This window comes from Papio anubis, chromosome 14 (genome assembly GCF_008728515.1).
Source record: "Papio anubis isolate 15944 chromosome 14, Panubis1.0, whole genome shotgun sequence".
Taxonomy (NCBI): Eukaryota; Metazoa; Chordata; class Mammalia; order Primates; family Cercopithecidae; genus Papio; species Papio anubis.
Genome location: NC_044989.1, coordinates 105744784 through 105763984, shown reverse-complemented (window position 1 = coordinate 105763984; position 19201 = coordinate 105744784). Strand labels below are relative to the sequence as shown.

General features: G+C 42.6%; 1 protein-coding gene across 21 annotated transcripts in view; it reads right to left on the bottom strand.

Moving 5' to 3' along the window:
* KANSL3 (KAT8 regulatory NSL complex subunit 3) overlaps positions 1-19201 on the bottom strand; it is a 90529-nt gene that overhangs the window by 31342 nt on the left and 39986 nt on the right. For 18 of the 21 annotated variants that reach the window (XM_009184655.4, XM_031655479.1, XM_031655480.1 and 15 more), the window contains one exon: positions 10619-13088. In XM_009184655.4, coding sequence (XP_009182919.1) covers positions 13068-13088 — 21 coding nt within the window. In that variant the 3' untranslated portion in view covers positions 10619-13067. Of the gene's footprint in view, positions 1-4390; positions 4479-10618; positions 13089-19201 lie in introns of those variants that run through there. The other 3 variants (XM_031655474.1, XM_031655475.1, XM_031655476.1) reach the window with 1 other exon arrangement.

Sequence of the window (19201 nt, the reverse complement as noted above, 5' to 3'; positions counted from 1 at the left end):
CAGCAAGACTCCATCTCAAAAAAGAAAAAAAAAAAGGTTTAGATTATATCTTTGTTCTTAAGGTGGTTACTGGTATATTAGCATTCATTCTTATCTTCATATACTATTATAAGCTTCTTAAATTTACCAGTATCTTTCCACAAGCGCTTCAACATGTTGCTTCTTTTTATCTTTTGCTCCCTTATCCCATCCTCATATTGATACTTAGAATTTTAGCTGTAGATGGCTATAGACTATATTTCCTTTGAGGCTTTTAAGGTAGCAATAAACTTTATAGATACTTTAATCACTCTCACTTTCTGTATCTCTGTCTACTTCATCTCGACTTGTGTCTGAGTACTTCTAAATGTTTCTTTCAATATAAATGTTTTGTTTTGAGGATTTTGTTTTTTTAACATTATAAAAAATTTCAAACACAGAGAAAAAAATGGCAAGACTTGTACAGTGAACATCCATATCCTATCACTTAGGCTCAAGGTTAGCCGAGATTCTTGAACCTACAAATTTTGTCTTTCACCAAATATAAAAATACTTCAGCCACTATTCATTTAAATATTTTCCTTGGGGGGCCTCCCTCCTCTTGTCCTTGGACTTTAAAAATTATTTGTACATTAGATCTTTTGATATTGCCCTAAGGTGCTATTCATTATTTTCAATCTTATTTTTCTCTTCCCCAGATAACTGGCTTTTGTCTTAAAAGTCAGTAACTTGGCCAGGTGCGGTGGCTCATGCCTATAATCTCGGCACTTGGGAGGCCAAGACGGGCAAATCACTTGAGGCCAGGAGTTTGAGACCAGCCTAGCCAAATGGTAAGGCTGGTTAAACCCCATCTCTACTAAAAATACAAAAATTAGCCGGGCTTGGTGGCACACGCCTATAATCCCAGCTACTCTAGAGGCTGAGGCAGGAGAATTGCTTGAACCCAGGAGGTGGAGATTGCAGTGAGCGGACATAGTGCCACTGCACTCCAAACTGGGCAACAGAGTAAGACTCTGTCTCAGGAAAAAAAAAAAAAAATCAGTAACTCTTTTGTAACTTCCAATCTGCTATTAAGCCCATCCATTGAATTTTCCATTTCAAGTATTTAATTTTCCAGTTACAGAATTTCAATTTGGTTTTTTTCTAGTTTGGACTTCTCTTGTGTACTTCTTAGCACTTTCTTCATTATGAGCACTTTCCTTTACATCCTATAGTATAATATTAAGAGTTGCTTTAAATTCCTTGCTTGCTAATTCCAATGTCTGCATCATCTCTGGGTCAGTCTGCCTTTTCTCTTGAGCATGGGTAATATCTGCCTCTTTACTGAATAATTTTGGATCATATTCTGGACAAATGATATGTTCCAAAAATGTTGGATTCTACAATGTTGCTGAAAAATATTGATTATTCATGCTAATAGGCAGATAACTTTACTAGACTCAAACTGCATACTGCTTGCCTGCAGTCAAAGGCAGCTGAAATTTCAATTCAATTCTTTTAGCCTTAGCTGGACTGCTGGAAGTCTAACACACACATGTGTAGTTTAGGAGCTAAAGGAAGGTTTGGACAGAGTGTGCAGAATATCTCGGCTCACTCTCTTCTTCCTGTGAGTATCCCCTCAATTTCCAGCTGCAATGGTCAACCCAACCTCTGCTATTTTGTTCTGCAAGCTGGACAGAACAGTTAGAGCAGCACATTTCTGAGTTTTTGCTGCTCTGCATGGTACAGGCTATGGTTTGCCCTCAGACTACAAGCCATACAAACAAAATTCACTGTTTCACTCTCTCTATCCAAGTGTTACCCACTTTCCCATTATCTGTCTGATTCTGTTGCTCTCCAGCAGCTTATGGGAAGTTTTCTATTTTTTATTTATAGTTATTATATGTGCGTGGAATAGTCTGGTAGGAGCTACTTGGCTATTACCAGATGTGGGCCCCTTCTCACTCAATTGAGTCTCAACATTTATATACATCCTTGTAATGTCCATCCAAAACAAGATATACAACATTTCCCCCCGACTGAAAAAGTCTCTGTACTCCTTTCTGGTTACAGTCTCTCTCAGTCATGCTCTGACTTCTATAACCACAGACTAGTTTTGTTCAAATTTGGATTTCATATCAGTGGAGTCATATCATGTAGTCTTTTGGGTCCAGCTTCTGCCATTCAGCCTGCTACTGAGATTCATACAGGTCACTGCATGTCAGTGGTTCATTACCAAATACTGTTCCATTATATGAAAATACTGCAATGTGTATATCCCTTTTCCTGTTAAGGGACATTCAGTCTATTTTCAGTTTTGGGCTATTATGAATAAAGCTGCTATGAATATACTTGTAGAAGTCACTACTTTTGTGGACGTAAGTTGTCATTTCTCTTTTGTATATACATAGGAATGGAACTGCTCAAACAGTTCTTCAAAGTTGTTTACTGTAATAGACTACCACTAGCAATGTCTAAGAGTTCCAGGTGTTCCTTATCCTTGCTAACACTTGGTATTGTTGTTAATTTTAGCCATTCTAGTGAGTGTAAAGTGGTATTTTATTGGTTTAATGTTGCATTTTACTCATGACTAGTGATACTGAAAACTCTTTCATGTGCACATTGACTACTTGGGTATCTTCTTGTGGAATGTCTCTATTTAAATCTGCAAATATTTATTACATTTAAATCGTGATTTGTAGCAATTATTTTATGTATTCTGGTTATGTGTGTGTCCTCGGTCAAATACGTATTACAAACATTTTATCTGAGTCTGTAGTGTGTCTATTCTTTTTTCACTTTTATTTTAGAGACGCTCTTGCACAGGCTGGAATGCGGTGGTGACTCATGGTGCCCTGCAGCCTTGAATTCCTGAGCTCAAGAGATACTCCCACCTCAGCCTCCCAAATTGCTAAGATTACAGGCATGAGCCACTGCACTCGGCCTGCTTTTATTATTTTTAATTGGCATATAATTGTATGTATTTATGGGATAGAGTACAGTATTTCAAGACATGTATACAATGTGTAATGATCAAATCAGGATAATTGGCATATCCATCACCTCAAAACATTTCTCATTTCTTTATGCTGGGAACATTCAAAATCTGGTTTTCTAAGAATTTGAAAATCTACAATAAATTGTTAATTATAGTCAGCCTATAGTGTCATAGAACACTAGAAGCTATTCATTCCGTCTACACTGCCTACTTCTATAAGATCAGCTTTTTTAGCTCCTACCTGTGGGTGAGAACACACAGTATTTTTCTGTCCAGACTTACTTAACATGTCCTCCAAGTTCATCCATGATGCTGCAAATGGCAGATTTGTTTTTACTAGGTAGTATTTCATTGTGTATATATATCCCATTTTCTTTATCCCTTCATTTGCTGATGCACACTTAGGTTGATTCTCTATCTCGGCTGCTGCAATAAACACGGGAGTGCACCCACGAGTCTTTGTGTGTCAGACCTTCTGAAGCTGTGGATGCCTGAGGACATTCTTATAATGTCCTAACATTTAAATTCTATGTTCTGTCCTCCAATGTGTTAAAAACATTAATGACTTCTTGAAGCAAAGATTCATGTTGTGATGTCTCACATTAGTCTGATTCTGCCTCAAACTCTGCGGTGGATGTGGATTTTCTCTATGGAAGCCTTTAAGATTTTCTGTCTTTTGTTGGCTTAGGCAAAGAGTTAATGATCAAGAACCCAAAAGCAAATGCAACAAGAACAAAAATAAATAGATGGGATTTAATTAAACTAAAAAGCTTCTGCACAGCAAATGAAAAATCGGAGTACATAGACAACCCACAGAATGGGAGAAAATATTCACAAACTATCCATCTAACAAAGGACCAATAACCAGAATCTACAAGAAACTCAAATCAGCAAGAAGAAAATATGTAATCCCATCACAAAGAGGGCAAAGGACATTACCAGACAATTCTCAAGATATGCAAATGGCTAACAAACATGAAAAAATGCTCAACACCACTAATTATCAGGGAAATGCAAATCGAAGCCAGTGTGAAACCACCTTATTCCAGCAAGAATGGCCATAACTAAAACTTTAAAAATAATAGATGCTGGCACGGATGTGGTGAAAAGGGAACACTTTTCACTGCAGGTGGGAATGTAAACTAGTACAACCACTATGGAGAACAGTATGGAGATTCCTTAAAGAACTAAAATTAGAACTACCATTTGATCCAGCAATCCCACTACTGGGTATCAACCCAAAGCAAAATAGTCATCATATGAAAAAGTCACTTCACACACATGTCTACAGCAATACAATTTGCAACTGCAAAAATATGGAACCAGCCTAAATGCTCATCAACCAAAGAGTGGATTAAAAAAAATGTGGTGTATATATAACATGGAATACTACTCAGCCATAAAAAGAAACAAAATAATGGTATTTGCACTAACCTGGATAGAGTTGAAGACCATTATTTTAAGTGAAGTAACTCAGGAATGGAAATCCAAGTATCGTATGTTCTCATAAGTGGGAGCTAACCTATAAGGACACAAAGGCATAAGAATGATATAATTGGGCTGGGCGCAGTGGCTCATGCCTGTAATCCCAGGACTTTGGGAGACTGAGGTGGGCAGATCACTTGAGGTCAGGAGTTCGAGACCAGCCTGGCCAACATGGTGAAACCACATCTACCAAGAATATAAAAATTAGCTGGGTGTGGTGGCAGGCACCTGTAATCCCAGCTACTTGGGAGGCTGATGCATAAGAATCACTTGAACTCGGGAGGTGGAGCTTGTAGTGAGCCGAAATCATGCCACTGTACTCCAGCCTGGATGACAGTGAGACTCAGTCTCAAAAAAAAAAACAAGAATGATATAATTGACTTTGAGGACTTCGGGGTAAGGGTGAGGGTGGGGGTGATTAAAATACTACACACTGGGTGCAGTGTACACTGCTCAAGTGCCAGGTGCACCAAAATCTCCGAAATCACCACTAAAGAACTTACCCTTGTAACCAAAAACCACCTCTTCCCCAACAACTAATGGAATAAAATTTAAAAGTAAGAAAGATTTTCTGGGCCGGGCGCGGTGGCTCACGCCTATAATCCCAGCACTTTGGGAGGCCGAGGTGGGCGGATCACAAGGTCAGGAGATCGAGGCCATCCTGGCTAACATGGTGAAACCCCATCTCTACTAAAAATACAAAAAACTAGCCGGGCGAGGTGGCAGGCGCCTGTGGTCACAGCTACTTGGGAGGCTGAGGCAGGAGAATGGCGTGAACCCAGGAGGCAGAGCTTGCAGTGAGCTGAGATCACGCCACTGCACTCCAGCCTGGGTGAGAGCGAGACTCCGTCTCAAAAAAAAAAAAAAAAAGAAAGAAAGATTTTCTGTCTTTGATTATAATGTGTCTAGATGTGGGTTTTCCTTATTGCTCCCAGTTGAGACTCCATGTGAATGCTTTCAAACTGAGGTCTTTCAATTTTCTCTTAATTCTTAGAAATGTTATCCTCCATTATGTAAAAAAATTACTTCCTTGTTTTTTATCTCATTTTCCTTTCATGGTTTTTAAAAACTGAAAAAAGTTTTAAGAGACAGGGTCTCATGTTGCCCAGGCTGGAGTGCAGTCGCTACCCACAGGCCTGATCATCGCACACTACAGGCTCGAACGCCTTCCCGAGTAGCCAGCTTTCCCTTCATGACCCTTAATTGTGCTCTACTGTTTCTACTTCTGTCCTCTATACTTCTTGGCTTTTTTGATGCCTTCTGAGAGAATTCCTAATTCTAATCTTCCAGTTAATTCTTTAGCCATATCCCTTCTACTTTTTGTCCCATAATTACTTTGTTTTAGCTATTATATTTTCTATAACTAATATTTCTGGGTTTTTAAATAACAGTTTCCTGTTGTTTCATATCAATATCTGACCAACCATAACTCCTTACATATATTAGTCACACATTAACTTATCTCTTCCAATAATTCTGCTTCAGAAAGTATATGTTGTCCACTGTTGCCTTTTGTGAGGTGGCTATCTCCTCAAATGTTTAGTTATTTGTGGGGTGGTGTTGAAGAAGGCCAAGTGGAAAACTAAAACTTCAATCCCGATGAGCGGTAATAAGGCTCCCAACCCCCAATCCTGTTGTGCCATTTAGAGACCATGTGGTTAGCCTGGAAATCTACCCCTGCCTGGCAATAAGACACACCCCTGTCCCAGCAATTCTCGTGCCTCAGCCTCCTGAGTAGCTGGGATTACAGGTGCCCACCACCACACTCAGCTAATTTGTGTATTTTTTCTAGTAGAGACAGGATTTCACCATGTTGGCCAAGCTGGTCTTGAACTCCTGACCTCAAGTGATCTGCCCGCCTCGGCCTTGCAAAGTGCTGGGATTACAGGCGTGAGCCACTGCACCCGGCCCTTCTCGTTTTCTAAATTATATTTGAAGCAGAACTTACAACACTGTCTAATGTGGTTGTCAAAGTACATAGATAGTTACACTAGAGGTGGAAGAGGGTAATGTGGATACCAGGAGACTGTGATAAGTTATATAAAGTAACATTTTAGAGCAACCACTAAAAAACTATACAAGGAGATACAACTCAAACCACTATGCACAAACCAAAATTGTATTCCAAAAAAAGTGTTCAAGTAACCCACTTACGGGCAGGAAAACGAAAACAAAAAATGGAACAGAAAACAAAAACTAAAATGGCCGACTTAAGGCCCAACATTACCTATAATTACATGTAATAAACAGTCTAAAAACTCTAATTAAAAGAATGAGAATGGTATAGAAAAAAATCATATGCTACATGCAGTCTACAAGAAATTCACTTGAAATATAATGACATAGGTAGGGTGAAACCAAAAGAATAAAAAATATATCATGCAAACATTAATCAAAAGCAAGTAGAATGGGTACAGTGTCAAATAAAGCAGACTTCAAGGCAAAGAAAACTGACAGGGACAGAGGGACATTACATAATGATAAAAGGGTCAATCCACCAAAAAGACACAGAAATCCTAAAAGTGTATGTACCAAAAAACAGAACTGAAAACTATGTGTAATAAAAACTGACAGAACTGAAAGGAGATATAGACAATTCCACAATTATAGTTGGAAATTTCAACACCACTCTTTCAACAGTTGACAGAATAACTTGACAGAAAATCAGCAAGGATATACAAGAACTTGACAACCCCATTAACCAACAATTTTATCAACATTTATGGAACACTCCACCCAATAGTAAAACACATTTAAGCACCCACAGAATACATATCAAGATAGATCACCCCTGGGCCATAAACCTCAACAAATTTAAAAGACCACAATGAGATACCACTACACACCTATTAGAATAGCTAAAATAAAAAATAAAAGAGGCCAGGCGCGGTGGCTCATACCTGTAATCCCAGCACTTTGGGAGGCTGAGGCGGGTGGATTACCTGAGGTCAGGAGTTCAAGACCAGCCTGGCCAACATGGTGAAACCCCATCTCTACTAAAAACTAAAAAAAAAAAAAACAATTAGCCAGATGTGGTGGCAGGTGCCTGTAATCCCAGACTAGGGAGGCTGAGGCAGGAGAAGTGCTTGAACCTGGGAGGCCGAGGTTGCAGTGAGCCAAGATCACGCATTGCACTCCAGCCTGGGTGACAGAGTGAGACTCTGTTTCCCAAAAATAAAACAAAAATAAATCATAAGAGACAATATAGAATGCTGGTAGGAATGCAGAGAAAAAGAATCTCTCATACACTGCTGATAGGAATGTAAAATAGTACGACTACTCTGAAAAACAGTGGCAGTTTCTTTTTTCTTCTTTAGAAACAAGGTCTCACTCTGTTGCCCAGGTTGAGTACCATGGCATGATCACAGCTCACTGCAGCCTTGACCTCCCAGGCTCAAGCAATCCTTCCATTTCAGCTTCCCAAGTAGCTGAGACTACCGGTGTGCGGCATGACACTTGGCTAATTTGTATTTTTGTAGAGTCAGGGTCTATCAAGTTGCCTAGGGGGTTTCAAACTCCTGAGCTCAATCAATCCTCCCATCTTGGCCTCCCAAAGTGCTAGGATTACAGGTGTGAGCCATCAGGCTGGGTTGGCAGTTTCCTAAAAAATTTAAAACCTAACATGTGACCCAGTAATCTCGCTCCTGGTCATTTATCATAGAGAAATGAAAACTCATGTTCTCATAAAAAAAAAAAAAACTGCATACAATTGGCCGGGCACAGTGGCTCACACCTGTAATCCCAGCACTCTGAGAGGCCAAGGCGGGAGGATTGCCTGAGGTCAGGAGTTTGAGACCAGTCTAGCCAACATGGTGAAACCCTGTCTCTACTAAAAATACAAAAAAATTAGCTGGGCCTGGTGGTGTGTGCCTGTAATCCCAGCTACTGAGGAGGCTGAGGCAGGGGAATTGCTTGAACCAGGGAGGTGGAGGCTGCGGTGAGCCAAGATCATGCCACTGCACTCCAGCCTGGGTGACAGAGCAAGACTCCGTCTCAAAACAACAACAACAACAAAACACTGCATACAATTGCCACAGCAGCTTTATCTGTAATAGCCCCAACAGGGAACAAACTAGATGTCCCTCAATAGGTGAATCAATTGTTACACAAACTGTGCTAAACCCATACCATGAAATACCACTTAGCAATAAAAGGAATAAACTACTCATATACATACAACTTGGATATGTATCAAGGAAATCATACTGAGTGAAAACAAGACAATCTCAAAAGGCCATGCACTGTAGGATTCCATTTATACATCATCTCATTTAGGACAAGCAGAAGAGATTACTGGTTGCTAGGGTCAGGAATGGTGGGGAAGGAGATGGATGTGACTATAAAGGGGTGGCATGAGGGAGATCTTTGGGCTGATGGAACCATTCTGTATTTTGTTTATGGCTACAGTGATTAAATGACATAGAACTATACACACACATTGTACCAACTTCCTGGTTTTAATTTTGTATTATAGTTATGTGAGATGTAAGTACCGGGGAAAACTTGGTGAAGGGTGTTATACTATACTATAACTGCAGGTTAAAAACACACGTATCTAACAGCCCAGCAGTGTTTTGCTTTGTTTTGTTTAAATCCATCTACTTCTCCTTAGAAAAGTAATGATATGAATCACATGACTTCATCTTCCGGATACTACGATTGGACTGGGTGGGAAGAGATAAGGAGAACCCACCCACAAGTGAGAGTGAGCCAATCAGGCTGTCTTCAGAATTTGAACTGAGTGAAAGAGACCAGCCATCCATGAAGGGTTCTGCAGCTGAAAAGTCCTGTGACAACAGGATCAAAACTGGATCCTGGCAAGTCCAAGTCAGTTGAGGTCATGAGGCAAGTAGCAAAAACCGTGAGGCTCCTTGTCTATAAAAATGCCTCATGAGAGAATATTCCCTTTCAGAGCTATTTTGTTGGTGAATAGGTTTCTCCTTCTTGCAGCCATCAACCCTGACCAAAATGTGTGCTTGAAAAAGAGATAAAAAGGTAACAAAGACTTGTCTGCATCATGATTTGCTATGGCCCTGTCCCCATACCCCTGAAGCTTCAGACAGCTGTCATTTTAACAATCTAATCCTCGTCTCACTTGAGCTGACTGCTCGTCAGTGAGACTAGAGTTTGAGGGAGAAGACAGCAAATCAGATGTCTACTAAGGAGGGTAACACGATGTGCCCAGGTATACTGGACACTCCAAGCAGCATACCAGAACTATGGCCTCCACCCAGAGGGCTCCAATGCCAAGGGTAGGGACCTGGAATTTAGGGGTTAGAAGGAAGGTCCTCCGGAACACAAGTTAACGAATAATCTAGAGGTTGGAATTCATTCATTCATCTCTAAATCTTTATGTATTTATTGGGGGGTGGGTGGAGGTATGGGAAGTGCAAAGGGATACTGATCTTTCAGGATCAAGGTGGAGGGACCCCACCTACTGACGTAAGCTCAGCCAAGAGCCCCACCACAGCAACATCGATTACTCTTGGCCTGGTGGGAAGTAAACTGAAAAGGTCACGTGCAGGCCAAGCCACCATCTTCTCACCTCTTGGGCTAATCTCTACTTCCAGTCTCCCATCTTAGAACCCTAGCACAGTGCAAAGTAGAAAAGACACCGACATCAGACTACCTGGGTTCCAGTACTGCTTCTGCCATTTCCTGCTGTTTAACTGCCCTGTGCCTGATTCCTCACTTGTAAACAGGAAATTACAGGCTGGGCGCAATGGCTCATGCCTGTAATCCTAACACTTCGGGAGGCTGAGGTGGGCGGATCACAAGGTCAGGAGTTTGAGACCAGCTTGGCCAACATAGTGGAACCCCGTCTCTACTAAAAATACAAAAAAATAGCTGGGTGTGGTGGCGGGCGCTTGTAATCCCAGCTACTTGGGAGGCTGAGGCAGGAGAATCGCTTGAACCCAGGAGGCAGAGGTTGCAGTGAGCCAAGATAGCGCCACAGCAGTCCAGCCTGAGCAACAGTGAGAGACTCCATCTCAAAAAGAAAAAAAACCCAAAAAACAAAAAGGAAATTAGAGTACCACCTCACACCACCCGGTATTGGTGAGGTGATGATCACTGGCCTTACAATATCTTAGCTCTATCTTCTGTGCCCACTTCATTGGGTGGTTACCAGAATACATATAAGAAGTCAACTGAAAAGAAGCTGAAGCAATCCAAATGTCGTTTTTGGTGTTTTTAATTGTTTAATGTAAGAACAGAACCATCACAGCCCCTCAGCTCTATAACTCATCCAGCCCAAGACTGTTCTAGTGGTGAGACCAAGAGCAGACAGGTCTTCCTGCCTCAGTGACCTCAAAGCACAAGGACATCTCCATAGGGCATCAACATACATCTGTCATCCAAGAATCTAAGACCTTCCCGATCCTTCCACATTTTCTACCAATAGTATCACTTTCTGAGGTTATGGATTCCAGGTGTTCTAGGAAATAAGTAAACCTTCCTTTTGCGTTCCAAGAAATACAGTTTGCGAAGGGAACTGGAAAACATGACTCTAGGCCTCAGCCACTTCCTCTGTTACCCTGTCCAATGTGTAGAACAATCCATGTTCTCACAGCTCCCCTTCTTCAGTTGTGAAGTTCTTCAAGGTGGATAGACCACACCTCAGGAAGTCATCCCTTGCAAGCACACTAGAATTTACTATAAAGGCAGGTCGGCTTGTTAGTTTTTCTTTGTCCCCAGCATACACTGAGCCAACAACTTAAGTCATGAACGGGTTGTTCAGGGCTCTGTCTGTCCTAAATGATTCCTAAAAGCTTCATACAGCTCATATAGTCTCACTGTCCACTGCTCTTTTGGTGTGGTATGATACTACGTGTAAAGCTATCAAACCCCTGGGTCCTGGATGCCTCCTCCAGATTTCATACCTTCCTCAAGTTTACTAAATACTTCCTGAATTTAAGAATTTTGAGAAAGTCACCTACCAGCTAATGCAAAAACACAGCCTAATTCTGTGTGAATCCCTGTTGAGATCAGCTTTTCAGGTCAGGGAGGGAAGGCATGGTGTTTAGGGTACCCTCTCCTATCACACACATCCCCCCTGCCCACAGTACCCTGACCCACCTTGCCTGAGACTCCTAGACACTATGAGCTCCCTTCTGGCTGCCACTCAGACTGGCCAGGAAGGCTCCCAGATTGAACACAGGTGGCCCGGTGTAGATACACACTGTACTGTGGGTCAGGACCATGGACTATTATTTAAGCCACGTTGTAGGCCCTTCCTGCCTACAGAAAAGGACACTTGAGTAGAGTCACACTTGGGTTGCCTAATTTATTACCTTAACTAGAAACATTCTAAGTATGGGAGCCTGTTCTGGAGGATGGCTCCTAAACCAAATCTAAAACTATCTTTGCACACAAGTGTTGGAAGAGGTAAGCAGGGGATCAGAGCTCCATCTTCTGTGACCACTTCTCCAGGGACTGCCACCTATAGGGCTCAGGTTGGTACCAACAGCCCTGCATAGTAGAGTCACTGTCAATCATCTTCCCACTTGTAAGCAGGAAGACAAAAAGTCTCATGAAATAGAAACGAAAACACTGAAGCATGGCCTTCATCATCCTAATGCCACAAGTTTTCTGGGATGGCCAAGATACTACCTTAGCTTGTTGTCCCTGCTTCCCTCCAGAGACTGGAGACAGAGGATTTTCCAGGGTTAGGGTTTCTTCTCTGACTTGGCAAATTCTTCTTTTTATCTCCAGCTGAATCACTAGTTCCTTGGGTGGCGGAGCAGAGACCTAAGCACAAACCACCGGGCTTACTGGCATGTCCTTCGAGCCACTTCCTCTGCTGTTCTACTCCTCCTCTTCAGCTTACCTGAACCTGCGGACTCTCTGGATACAGAAACTGCCCAAAGCACGGTGAAAAGGACAAAGGGGCCAGGTTTCACCTGGCATCCACCGCTCCCATCATCTAGAGTAAGTCAACGAGGCTGAAAGATGACGGCCCAGTTCTCTTTGCCTTCACTGTGACACTAACAAAAACCAGAAGTTTCAGGTGTCAGCAAGCTACTCAGCATGACGTGGTTTCTAAGGTGGGGTTGCATGGGGAGCACTCTCCCATGGCTGCTGATGAAGGCAACAGTGACGACCTAAACAAGCCCTTCCGGCTCTGAACCACCAGCTGGCAGGTCAGATGACTCCAGTCTTTAGCAAAGGGCTTTCCATTCTAACTCCTGAAACCCCAGACCAGATGGATGTCTCCTCCCAGCTGGGCGCAGAGGGTAGCACAGACTTCCAAAAGGAAACACCTTCATTAAATGCAGCAGGCAGTCCTATATACCGATCCTTGGGTCAAACCACAGCTTTAGCGGGGGAAGAAGTGGCTCTGATCCAGGTACAGCCAGATCTGCTGAGGAGTCTGGGGATCCCAGGAACCAGATCTGCAGATCCTGGACGATGGTGCTTCCCTTGCTGGCACCATATCACCTAACCTAATGGTTTCTCTGAAGACTCAACAGCCCAACTCTGAAGACAGTTGGCGGAGAGGCAAAAATGACTGTCTTAAAGAGGTCTTCAGACACGTGGACGGCTCAGCAGGACCACACACGTGCCCAGGGCCCACCATGAGGCAGCCATCACCAACTTGGTAAGGAGGACATATCACACAGCATCTTCAGGGTGCTGGAGGCAGGCGCTGTGGCAGGAGAGGTAGTGAAGAAGGGTCAAAGCTCTGACAGGTTATCATCACATTCAGACCCTCTAACCCAATCATCTTGACTCCTGAGAATTTATTTTAAAGAAGTAATTCTCAATAGGAAAGAAGCTGGATACACAAGGACATGTGTTGTAGCTGCCAAGTGGTTAACAGAACATGGACTCTAGAGTCAGAGACTCAATTTTCCACTTTTTAAGGCAAGTGCCTATGTTCTCTGAGCCTCCTTTTCCTCGCCTGTAAGAGGCAGATGACAGCATCTACTTTCCAGGGTCACTGTAAGGATTAAATGAAATAATCCACATAAAGCACCTGAGTGTAATCTGTGCTCAACAACAAAGGTCACCTCTTATTACGCATGAGGACAGAAAAGGAATGCAGAAAAAGGAAATCGGTGAGTTTTTAAGGGCAACAGAACAGAAGGGAAGATCTCCATGACTGTTCTGATTTTGAGGCCTTAGACATGTAGGTGTGGGGGGATGCCATCAATGTTGAGCCCTGCAGCTTAAGAATAAGGAAGTGAGTAGGGAGGTGGCCTTTGTCACCAAGGCTTTCCCCACCTTTCTAAGTCTCCCCACTGGGAAACTCCCAAGAGGTCTCTGAGAATGCAGTAAAGGAGGGAAGGCCAGGCGAGGAGGCTCATGCCTATAATCCCAACACTTTGGGGGGGCCAAGGCAGGAGGACTGCCTGAGCCCAGAAGTTTAAGACCAGCCTGGGCAACTTAGCCCATCTCTACAAAATTTTTTCAAAAATTAGGTGAGCATAGTGCTGCATGCCTATAGGCCCAGCTACTTGGGAGGCCGAGGCCACAGGATTGTTTAAGCCCAAGAGGTTGAGGCTGCAGTGAGTCATAATCACACCAATGAAGAAGGGTTTGACAATCAAACCTCATGACTTCAATTCTAGCACTTTGGGAGGCTGAGGTGGGAAGACTGCTGGAGCCCAGGAGTTCCAGACCAACATGGGCAATACAGCAAGACCCCATCTCAATAAAAAACGAAAACAAAACCTCATGGGCTTCCCTGTCCAAAGGCAGGGCTGTGCACAGATGACCACTCTATTCTGATTATGAATACACCTTAGAGTGAGCCAGCTTGCCCACAGCCTGCTACAAGGCTACAGTGAGGCCACTGCCATAGGCCGCCAGCTAGAGGTGCTGCTTGCCAGGCTGACAAGGTCCTGGTATGGCCAGCAGGACAGAGATCTTATAACCACAGGTAGGGAGTCCATTTTTTGGACTCTGATGCAGGGCACAACAGAGTCTGTCTGTTCTCTTCCTCCCTGCAGCTTCTCAGCTGAGGAGTACACAACAGTCCATTCCCATGAAGGAAACGCGGTAAACACCAATCCGTGCCAGAAACGAAACAGAAAATTAGGTGTTTACACAGATCTTAGAGCAGTCTAATTGGTGTCCACTTTTCTTTTTAAATTCACTCCATCCATAAATATTGCAATATGGAACCCTAAAATTAAAAAGGACCGTTTTAAAATCCTAACAACAATAGCATTATCACACATTAAAAAGGTTAACAATTCTGTAATATCAACAAGTATCCGGTCAGTGTTCAAATTTCCAGTTGCCTCACAAATGTCAAAAGATGGGTAGTTTGTTTCTAAGCATTAAAACACCTAGATTCCCAAAGCCTGAGGAGATTCTGATCCTGCCACCACAACAGTCACTGAATTAAGTCAACTTCCTCACTACACCAGGTAAGAAAACCAAAGCCCAGAAGGCTAGGTGATTTGCCCAGGATCACACAGCTGGCTGAAAACAGACGACCTGACCCATAGTCCAGTGCTCTGTCTGGCAGTCTGAACACTGAGTTAACTATTAGAAGCTTTTGAATCAGCAAGAAGCCTTAATCTAATAACATCCCCTTGCTTGTTAGAAAAGAATCACCACCTGACCCCTCCTAGCAATTACATACTCATTTTATTTATTTATTTATTTATTTATTTATTTACTTACTTACTTACTTATTTTGAGATGGAGTCTGGCTCTGTCGCCCAGGCTGGAGTGCAATGGCGCGATCTCGGCTCACTGCAACCTCCGCCTCCCGGGTTCAAGCGATTCTCTTGCCTCAGCGTCCCGAGTAGCTGGGACTACAGGTGCGCACCCCCATGCCCGGCTAATTTTTGTATTTTTAGTAGAGACGGGTTTTCCCCTCTCATACCATTTTGTATTTTGCCCTCTCATACCATTTTGTATTTTACCCTCTCATACCATTTTGTATTTTGCCCTCTCATACCATTTTGGCCAGGATGGTTTCGATCTCTTGACCTCGTGATCCACCTGCCTCGGCCTCCCAAAGTGCTGGGATTATAGGCGTGAGGCACCAGGCCCAGCCTTTGCCCGTTCTATTAAGATGAAAACTAATCTCATGTTAACATCATCAGTTAGAAGGCCAGACTTCGATCTTTATTCTGTGCTTCAACAGAGCCACAGGCAAGGCGGATTCTCAACGACCTCTACTCTCTTCTCAGTGGTAACCAGCTTGCCCAGGCCATGGCAAGCTGAGACGGGTTACCTAACGCAGGAGGAAGGGACCACACGGCAGGATCTGTGTTCTAGTTATGGATCAACCTGGCATCAGCAAAGGTGAAGACACTCTAAAAACAGGCCCAAATGGCTTTGTAGGTCACGTCTATCAAACCATCAAGGAACTATCACTTCTGTACTATAAAATTGTTTGAGAGTATGAGAGGGGAAAAACACTTCCCATCTCATTCTACAAGGATTGAATTACCCCTTTTACATAACTAGACAAAGAAAAGCACACACACACAAAAGTAGGGGGTGGAGGGGAAGAAAACTATGGGCCAAAGCCTGAATAGATTAATATAGATGACAAAATCCTAAGTAAAATAAAAGCAAATAGAATAGACATGCTTTTCTTTTGAAACACTTAGCTTCTTTCTTTTTTCATTTTGATAGGGTCTTGTTGCCTTTGTATGTACAATAAAAAGAACAGGACACTATTCTGCCACTGAATCTAGAATTCACACAGTTTGATATTAGGAAACCTATTAAAGTAACTCATCATTTTAACTGATTAAAAGAAAATGTTGGCCGGACGTGATGGCTCACGCCTGTCATCCCAGCACTTTGGGAGTCCGAGGTGGGTGGATCACTTGAGATCAGGAGTTCACGACAAGCCTGGCCAACATGGTGAAACCCCGTCTCTACTAAAAATACAAAAATTAGCTGGGGGTGGTGGCGCAAGCCTATAGTCCCAGCTAATCAGGAGCCTGAGGCAGGAGAACCGCTTGAACTTGGGAGGCAGAGGTTGCAGTGCGCTGAGATCACGCCACTGCACTCCAGCCTGGGTGACAAGAGTGAGACTCTGTCTCAAAAAAAGGAAAAAAAAAGGGAAATGTTTATCCTCATTCGTTTCATGTGATTCTAAAAGAATAATGGACAAAATTCAAAATTCAAAACTATCAAGAGAAAGGAAAAGAATGAAGATTATCTTGGCAAACTAGAAACAGAATCGACACTCCCTTAACTTCAAGATCCATACTATCAGCCCGTAACAGAAAGCCAGCATAGGATAGACAGATTCAAAACGACAGAACAGGCCCATGTGTGTTCAGTACCTTAGAATGTAAGAGCAGTGGATTCTAGATGAGTGGAGGAATGATGAATGGACTCATCCTTACCTCACTTAACATACAAAAGTGAACTATAAGGAATTAAAGGAAACAAACAAAAGCATTATAAGAAAACACAGAGAGTTTCAGTATGGGATGACAGCAAAGTTCTGCAGATGGATGATGGTGATGGCTGTACCACAATGTGAATATACTCAATGCTACTGAACTGTAAGCTTGAAACATGGCTAAAATGGTAAATTGTATGTTACAGATGTTTTACCACAATTCAAATTTTAAAAGGAAAAAGGATTACTTTTATATCCTTGTGATAGGGCTAGTTTTCTTAAGGCATAAAACTTTGGAGCTACAAAGGAAAATATTTGAAGATTTTACTATATGAAAAATTTAAATGGCTGTATGATCCAGAAATAAAAGTTAAATGACTGACATTCAATGAATGCTTCAATAGAAGAAAAAAAAAAGATGAGCCACTGACAGGAATAACATATATGCAACTTGCGTAACAGACAAAGAATTAACATCTGAATAAAGCCACTATAATTCACAGAGTATGACAAACATTTCATAAAAGACATAAAACTTCTTAAGTAATCAGGAAAATGCACATTAAAACAATTTCATTTTTCACCCAGATTAATCAAGTTAAAAATACTGATTTCCACAAAATACGAAACAGATATTTTCATCACTGTGGCTAGCATTGTAAAGTAGCAAAAACTTTTGGAAGGGCAGTTAGTGAGCAGCTGCCCAGATATTAGACGTACACATTCTCTACTTGCTCTCTAGCCTGGAGAAATGCTCCCAAAGGTACACAAGAATAAGCAAGAGTGTTCACCAGAGCGTTATTTAAAATATCAAAAACCAGAATAGAACCCAGCTATCTACCTAACAGAAGGTGGTGACATACATCTTCTTACATCTACTCAGTGAAATACTAGCCAGCCTCTGAAAGACGTAGACAGAGAAATGTGTCATGACATGATTTATAAAAAAAGGCAAGTTACAAAACAGTCCATACTCTGTAATCCCATATTTGTACAAAACAAATAAAATAACATACTTTGTGTAGAAAAAAAAATCTGAATGGATCCATATCAAGCTATTCACAGTGATCATCATCTCTGGGAGTAGCATCATGGGAAACCTTCCCTTTCTAAATTAATTATTTCTAACATGTTTGAATTATTTAAAATAAGCATAATCATTTTTATAATTGAAAAAATAAGAAACAAGATAAAATTAAAACATTTCCATCCCTCTGCAAAAAAAGGTAGCTATGATCCCAATGAATGTCAGGTGTTGACCTCTGTGCAGTATTTTCCCTAGAGAGGAAGCGACAGAAGAGCTTTTAGAATGGCTCAGGAACTATCACTGCACCTCCAGTTCACAAGCAGGTTAACATGACGGAAAGGACAGGGAGACACAGGACAGGGAGACACAGGAAGGCCTCAGTTGCACAGGAGATACTGAAGGAAAGCACACTCGATACTAGACTCGAACTCTTTTTTGGCTTAACTTGTAATCTTTGAGTGGCTCCTCAGATCACCGTTTTAAGATTAGAAACATTTGACTTGAAAAGGTCACAATGGAAATCAGATCAGCTAAGAGAAACTAATCATGACTTCCTGGGTGAGACCTATAAAAACCTAGCTGTGCCCTAAAAAGACAGCCATACATGCCAAGATACGGGAAGGCACAGTGCTGGAAAGCCAACGTCAAAGAAAGAGTATTATACTTGGGGGCCGAGGCAGGAGGACCGCTTAAACCTAGGAGTTCGAGGCCAGCTTGGGCAACATAGTGAGATATCTCTGTCCCCATGTCCTTAAAAACAAAGAAAGAGGCCAGGCACGGTGGCTCAAGCCTGTAATCCCAGCACTTTGGGAGGCCGAGGCGGGTGGATCACGAGGTCAGGAGATTGAGACCATCCTGGCTAACATGGTGAAACCCCGTCTCTATTAAAAATACAAAAAACTAGCCGGGCGTGGTGGCGGGCGCCTGTAGTCCCAGCTACTTGGAGGCTGAGGCAGGAGAATGGCGTGAACCTGGGAGGCGGAGCTTGCAGTGAGCCGAGATCGCGCCACTGCACTCCAGCCTAGGTGACACAACGAGACTCCGTCTCAAAAAAAAAAACAAAGAAAGAGGCCGGGCGCGGTGGCTCACGCCTGTAATCCCAGCACTTTGGGAGGCCGAGATGGGCGGATCACAAGGTCAGGAGATCAAGACCATCCTGGCTAACACGGTGAAACCCCGTCTCTACTAAAAAATACAAAAAACTAGCCGGGCGAAGTGGCGGGTGCCTGTAGTCCCAGCTACTCGGGAGGCTGAGGCAGGAGAATGGCGTAAACCTGGGAGGCGGAGCTTGCAGTGAGCTGAGATCCGGCCACTGCACTCCAGCCTGAGCGACAGAGCGAGACTCCGTCTCAAAAAAAAAAACAAAAAAAACAAAAAAAACAAAGAAAGGGCCAGGAGCGGTGGCTCA